Source organism: Oncorhynchus nerka, linkage group LG27, assembly GCF_034236695.1.
Source record: "Oncorhynchus nerka isolate Pitt River linkage group LG27, Oner_Uvic_2.0, whole genome shotgun sequence".
NCBI lineage: Eukaryota > Metazoa > Chordata > Actinopteri > Salmoniformes > Salmonidae > Oncorhynchus > Oncorhynchus nerka.
Genome location: NC_088422.1, coordinates 99,536,848 through 99,544,347, shown reverse-complemented (window position 1 = coordinate 99,544,347; position 7,500 = coordinate 99,536,848). Strand labels below are relative to the sequence as shown.

General features: G+C 47.4%; 1 protein-coding gene across 1 annotated transcript in view; it reads right to left on the bottom strand.

Moving 5' to 3' along the window:
* Positions 1 to 4,270: 4,270 nt before the first annotated feature.
* The window catches only part of nr2e3 (nuclear receptor subfamily 2, group E, member 3), an 8,720-nt gene continuing 5,490 nt past the window's right edge, over positions 4,271 to 7,500 (bottom strand). Inside the window, exons 5-8 of the mRNA XM_065012430.1 lie at positions 7,115 to 7,293; positions 5,894 to 6,137; positions 5,512 to 5,617; positions 4,271 to 4,457 (exon numbers count right to left, since the gene is read on the bottom strand). Coding sequence (XP_064868502.1) covers positions 4,325 to 4,457; positions 5,512 to 5,617; positions 5,894 to 6,137; positions 7,115 to 7,293 — 662 coding nt within the window. The 3' untranslated portion in view covers positions 4,271 to 4,324. The remainder of the gene's footprint in view (positions 4,458 to 5,511; positions 5,618 to 5,893; positions 6,138 to 7,114; positions 7,294 to 7,500) is intronic.

Sequence of the window (7,500 nt, the reverse complement as noted above, 5' to 3'; positions counted from 1 at the left end):
GGTGATGTGGTGGTGATGTGGTGGTGGTGTGGTGGTGATGTGGTGATGTGGTGGTGATGTGGTGGTGATGTGTGGTGCTTGGTGATGTGGTGCTTGGTGATGTGGTGGTGGTGGTGTGGTGTTTGGTGATGTGGTGGTGATGTGGTGGTGGTGGTGTGGTGTTTGGTGATGTGGTGGTGATGTGGTGGTGGTGTGGTGGTGGTGGTGTGGTGGTGATGTGGTGGTGGTGTGGTGGTGGTGTGGTGCTTGGTGATGTGGTGGTGATGTGGTGGTGGTGTGGTGCTTGGTGATGTGGTGGTGATGTGGTGGTGATGTGGTGGTGGTGTGGTGCTTGGTGATGTGGTGGTGATGTGGTGCTGTGGTGTGGTGCTTGGTGATGTGGTGGTGGTGTGGTGCTTGGTGATGTGGTGGTGATGTGGTGATGTGGTGTGGTGCTTGGTGATGTGGTGGTGGTGTGGTGCTTGGTGATGTGGTGGTGATGTGGTGATGTGGTGTGGTGCTTGGTGATGTGGTGGTGGTGTGGTGCTTGGTGATGTGGTGGTGATGTGGTGGTGATGTGGTGGTGGTGTGGTGCTTGGTGATGTGGTGGTGTGTGGTGGTGATGTGGTGGTGATTTGGTGATGTGGTGGTGATGTGGTGGTGATGTGGTGGTGATGTGGTGGTGGTGTGGTGGTGATGTGGTGGTGATGTGGTGGTGATGTGGTGGTGGTGTGGTGGTGGTGATGTGGTGGTGATGTGGTGGTGATGTGGTGGTGGTGTGGTGCTTGGTGATGTGGTGCTTGGTGATGTGGTGGTGATGTGGTGTGGTGCTTGGTGATGTGGGGGTGGTGTGGTGGTGATGTGGTGGTGATGTGGTGGTGATGTGGTGGTGATGTGGTGGTGGTGTGGTGGTGATGTGGTGGTGATGTGGTGGTGGTGTGGTGCTTGGTGATGTGGTGGTGATGTGGTGGTGGTGTGGTGCTTGGTGATGTGGTGGTGATGTGGTGTGGTGCTTGGTGATGTGGTGGTGATTTGGAGATGTGGTGGTGATGTGGTGGTGGTGTGGTGGTGATGTGGTGGTGATGTGGTGGTGGTGTGGTGGTGATGTGGTGGTGGTGTGGTGGTGGTGGTGTGGTGCTTGGTGATGTGGTGGTGGTGTGGTGGTGATGTGGTGGTGTGGTGGTGGTGATGTGGTGGTGGTGTGGTGCTTGGTGATGTGGTGGTGGTGTGGTGCTTGGTGATGTGGTGGTGATGTGGTGGTGATGTGGTGGTGATGTGGTGGTGGTGTGGTGGTGGTGTGGTGGTGGTGTGGTGCTGGGTGATGTGGTGCTTGGTGATGTGGTGGTGATGTGGTGGTGGTGTGGTGGTGGTGTGGTGCTGGATGATGTGGTGCTTGGTGATGTGGTGGTGGTGTGGTGGTGATGTGGTGGTGGTGTGGTGGTGATGTGGTGGTGGTGTGGTGGTGGTGTGGTGCTGGGTGATGTGGTGCTTGGTGATGTGGTGGTGGTGTGGTGGTGATGTGGTGGTGATGTGGTGCTTGGTAATGCGATGCTTGGTAATGCGATGCTTGGTAATGCGATGCTTGGTAATGCGATGCTTGGTAATGCGGTGCTTGGTAATGCGGTGCTTGGTAATGCGGTGCTTGGTAATGCGGTGCTTGGTAATGCGAGGTTGCTAATAACAATCCAGAAAGTAAGGTTACACTGTCATACAGTGGGGACCTGTAGTCTGAGAAATGGCTGGGACATATTCACCCTACTGTCATACAGTGGGGACCTGTAGTCTGAGAAATGACTGGGACATATTCACCCTACTGTCATACAGTGGGGACCTGTAGTCTGAGAAATGACTGGGACATATTCACCCTACTGTCATACAGTGGGGACCTGTAGTCTGAGAAATGACTGGGACATATTCACCCTACTGTCATACAGTGGGGACCTGTAGTCTGAGAAATGACTGGGACATATTCATCCTACTGTCATACAGTGGGGACCTGTAGTCTGAGAAATGACTGAGACATATTCACCCTACTGTCACACAGTGGGGACCTGTAGTCTGAGAAATGACTGGGACATATTCACCCTACTGTCACACAGTGGGGACCTGTAGTCTGAGAAATGACTGGGACATATTCATCCTACTGTCATACAGTGGGGACCTGTAGTCTGAGAAATGACTGGGACATATTCATCCTACTGTCATACAGTGGGGACCTGTAGTCTGAGAAATGACTGGGACATATTCATCCTACTGTCATACAGTGGGGACCTGTAGTCTGAGAAATGACTGGGACATATTCACCCTACTGTCATACAGTGGGGACCTGTAGTCTGAGAAATGACTGGGACATATTCACCCTACTGTCATACAGTGGGGACCTGTAGTCTGAGAAATGACTGGGACATATTCACCCTACTGTCATACAGTGGGGACCTGTAGTCTGAGAAATGACTGGGACATATTCATCCTACTGTCACACAGTGGGGACCTGTAGTCTGAGAAATGACTGAGACATATTCACCCTACTGTCATACAGTGGGGACCTGTAGTCTGAGAAATGACTGGGACATATTCACCCTACTGTCATACAGTGGGGACCTGTAGTCTGAGAAATGACTGGGACATATTCACCCTACTGTCACACAGTGGGGACCTGTAGTCTGAGAAATGACTGGGACATATTCACCCTACTGTCATACAGTGGGGACCTGTAGTCTGAGAAATGACTGGGACATATTCATCCTACTGTCACACAGTGGGGACCTGTAGTCTGAGAAATGACTGAGACATATTCACCCTACTGTCATACAGTGGGGACCTGTAGTCTGAGAAATGACTGGGACATATTCACCCTACTGTCATACAGTGGGGACCTGTAGTCTGAGAAATGACTGGGACATATTCACCCTACTGTCACACAGTGGGGACCTGTAGTCTGAGAAATGACTGGGACATATTCACCCTACTGTCATACAGTGGGGACCTGTAGTCTGAGAAATGACTGGGACATATTCACCCTACTGTCATACAGTGGTTGCCATGAGATGTGGATACTGATGAAGTTCAGTCTACTGTCCAAGTAGTGTTGACAGCCAGACTGGGAGGACATCTAGTGGTAGGAAAGAGTAACTGGTGTTGTTGTTAGTAGTGGACAGAAGGTGGCGCTGTTCTTTTGATTTGTACTTTGTCTTTGCTCACTATTGAAGTTGCCACTGTGTCTATATGCTCTGATGGGAAGCTTGTTTTCTCTTCCTCTGAGCTGGTGTATGATTGGTTGGTGTAAACCTGCTCGTGTATGATTGGTTGGTGTAAACCTGGTCTCTACTCATCCTCTTCAGTTAATAGATAGCTTGGTGTAAACCTGGTCTCTACTCATCCTCTTCAGTTAATAGAGAGCTTGGTGTAAACCTGGTCTCTACTCATCCTCTTCAGTTAATAGATAGCTTGGTGTAAACCTGGTCTCTACTCATCCTCTTCAGTTAATAGATAGCTTGGTGTAAACCTGGTCTCTACTCATCCTCTTCAGTTAATAGATAGCTTGGTGTAAACCTGGTCTCTACTCATCCTCTTCAGTTAATAGACAGCTTGGTGTAAACCTGGTCTCTACTCATCCTCTTCAGTTAATAGATAGCTTGGTGTAAACCTGGTCTCAACTCATCCTCTTCAGTTAATTGATAGAAGACACTATACAAGTTTCAATTTATCAAGGCATGAAATCATTAATACAGCACACATATTTATGACAGCAGAAATGTACAGTGTCTAAGACGAAACAGATTTTATGTAAATATATTACATTACATCGTGAAAAATATAGACCACGGACGACTAGACTGAAATGTAACTGAAGATATGAGACACAAACATTCTGCCCACAGCAAAGGACATTTTGAGTCCGGGGTCCAACACACAGCAAAGCCCATTATAACACATTATCAAGCTCAAAAGCAGGTCTGTTTACTCTCTTACAGCAATGACATATTTACATGGTTTTCTTTACACACAGCAATAAGATATTTACAACATCCTGTTCAGTTAATTGATTAGACACAAATACAAGGGCACACATCAGTTTGTTAGCTTTAGTCGGGGGCAGTGTGTCTCCAGTATGTTAGCTGGGCATGTTCCCTGCAATCTCAGTCAGTTATGTTAGCATGTTCCCTTGCAGTGTGTCTCAGTGCAGTATGTTAGCTTTCGGGCATGTTCCCTTGCAGTGTGTCTCAGTGCAGTATGTTAGCTTTCGGGCATGTTCCCTTGCAGTGTGTCTCAGTGCAGTATGTTAGTTCCCTTGCAGTGTGTCTCAGTGCAGTATAACTGAGCGTCCATTTTGTTTTTCCGTGTCTTAGTTCTTGAACATGTCACACAGAAGTTTCTCCATGGGGGTGTTGCCGATGGTCCTGTGGAAGAAGAGGAGCTCGATCCGCTCAGAGCTGACGAAACGCAGAGAGGGCAACAGCAGGAGGAGCTTCCCAAATCTACACAGAGAGAGACAGAGAGGGTGGTGAGTTATACGCTTTGAATTTACAGCAAAGAGAGATTCCATCAAAGTCCTGAAGTGTCTAAAAACAGAAAAATAAAAACTGATTCCAATTCTGTTAGCAGCTATCAAAATATTATCAAGATCAAGTCATTTACAGATCCATAACAGTGAAATTTGATTTCACAGGCCATTTTAACATCATCTCATTCTTCAGGTTAGTAGCTAGATTTTATTTTAACCAGGCAAGTCAGTTAAGAACAAATTCTTATTTTCAATGACGGCCTAGGGACAGTGGGCAGAACGACAGATTTGTACCTTGTCAGCTCGGGGGTTTGAACTTGCAACCTTACGCTCTAACCACTAGGCTACCCTGCCGCCCCTATACATGCAGTGGAATCCAGATCCATGTGGATAAAATACCATAAAGGTCAGGGAGGTCAGGGAGGTTGTGTAGGGAGAATGTGTAGGGAGGTCAGGGAGGCTGTGTAGGGAGAATGTGTAGGGAGGTCAGGGAGGCTGTGTAGGGAGAATGTGTAGGGAGGTCAGGGAGGCTGTGTAAGGAGGCTGTGTAGGGAGGTCACTGAAGCTGTGTAGGGAGATCAGGGAGGCTGTGTAGGGAGGTCAGGGAGGTTGTGTAGGGAGGTCAGGGAGGTTGTGTAGGGAGGTCAGGGAGGTTGTGCAGGGAGGCTGTGTAGGGAGGTCAGGGAGGTTGTGTAGGGAGGTCAGGGAGGCTGTGTAGGGAGGCTGTGTAGGGAGATTGTGTAGGGAGATCAGGGAGGTTGTGCAGGGAGATCAGGGAGGTTGTGCAGGGAGATCAGGGAGGTTGTGCAGGGAGATCAGGGAGGTTGTGCAGGGAGATCAGGGAGGTTGTGTAGGGAGATCAGGGAGGTTGTGCAGGGAGATCAGGGAGGTTGTGCAGGGAGATCAGGGAGGTTGTGCAGTGAGATCAGGGAGGTTGTGCAGGGAGATCAGGGAGGTTGTGCAGGGAGATCAGGGAGGTTGTGCAGGGAGATCAGGGAGGTTGTGCAGGGAGGTCGTAGTAGTCCTACCTGGCAGGCTGACTGGAGTAATGTGATCTGATGTGTTGTCCCAACATCACCTGGGACTGATCCTGTAGGTTCTCGACCTGCTCCGGGTCCTTCAGACCTCGGGTCTCTATGACAACAAAGAGAAGAAGAAGGAAAGATCAGTCAAACAGGCCTAGTCTGACGTCTTATCCACGTGTCCAGACGGAATCTGGGGAAGTAGAATTTACAGCCCCAGAAACAGAAAGCCCTAATGTAGATCAAACGGAAAGATGTATCTCATGACATTCAGCTCTGGTCACAAAAACATCACCACAGATTACATCTGGCCATTCTTATTGCAAAGAAATTACACCATAGCAACAAAAATCACAAGCCAACATCCCCCTGATCCCCAGGCACCCACCTGGTTTGAAGAGGACGATGGCCTTGAGGCAGGCAAACTCAGTGGGGTCTACGACCAGGGCTTTGAACCTACTGAAGACCTCCTGGAGCAGACGCAGGTCCACGCTGGTGTAGGATGTCTTACTCTGCATGGTTGGGGGGGACAGGTCGGGGAGGGACAGCAGAGGACAGCTGTCCAGGGGGAGAGACCACTGGATGGCACACAGCAGGAAGAGTTCAGACCATGCCTCCTCCAGCAGGATTACCTGGAGGGGAACAAGGAAGTCAGATCAGTGGGGGTCGCACAAGGTTAGAGGTCAAGGGTGACAGGTCATAAGCATGACATCACAAACTATGCAGAAAAATGTTTTGGAAGCAGTTCAAGTGTCTTTAAACAGATGGAAGTTGTATCAAACTATTCTTTGCACCGTAAAAAAAAATGTTTGGCTTGTTTACCCGTTTGAGCTATTCAAAGCGTTCATATTGACTAACTATTAGTTACCAAACAATGTTGTGATATATTTAATCTTCGGGATTGGTGTCCCTTTATGGGACGGTTGAGCTAACGAAGGCTAATGTGATTAGCATGAGGTTGTAAGTAACAAGAACATTTCCCAGGACATAGACATATCCGATATTTGCAGAAAGCTTAAATTCTTGTTAATCTAACTGCACTGTCCAATTTACAGTAGCTATTACAGTGAAAGAATACCATGCTATTGTTTGAGGAGAGTTGCACAGTTGTGAACATGAAACGTTATTAATAAACAAATTAGGTACATTTGGGCAGTCTTAATACAAAAGTTTGAACAGAAATGCAATGGTTCATTGGATCAGTCTAAAACGTTGCACATACACTGCTGCCATCTAGTGGCCAAAATCTGAATAGCACCTGGGCTGGAATAATACATTATGGCCTCTCTCTTGCATTTGAAAGATGATGGTAAAAAAAAGATAAAAAATACAAAAGAACGGTTGTTTTTTTCTTTGTATTATCTTTAACCAGATGTAAGGTGTTATATTCTCCTACATTCCTTTAACATTTCCATAAACTTCTAAGTGTTTCCTTTCAATTGGTACCAAGAATGTGCATATCCTTGCTTCAAGGCCTGAGCTACAGGCAGTTAGATTTGGGTATGTCATTTTAGGCAAAAATTGGGGGGAAAAAAGGGGCTAATCCTTAAGAGGTATTAATAAGCAGTTTATACTATAAGTAAACCCTATCATAGTATCCCGTCTATACCTGGTCTCTGAATGGGAGATTGGAGAACACTGGCAGGTTCTTGGCCCATTTAACAGACATGAAGAGAAGCCGGGCTGACGTCTCGTACACATTCTCTGTACTGGAAGGGTACAGGGACATGTGATAATCTGAGGACTCCCTCTCTGGCTCGTTACTGGTCACATCTATGTTCTCATCAACTGTGGAAGAAGTGGAATTATTTCAATATACATAAGATAAAAACCTGGAGATTATGTCAACTGTAGAGAGAGAAATTGTAAATACTCGACAAAGAAAGATTAAGAAGTGGAGAAAGAGAGAAAGAAATAAAGAAAGAGAGAGAGAGAGAGAAATAAAGAGAGAGAGAGACAGAGAGAGAGAGAGAGAGAGAGAGAGAGAGAGAGAGA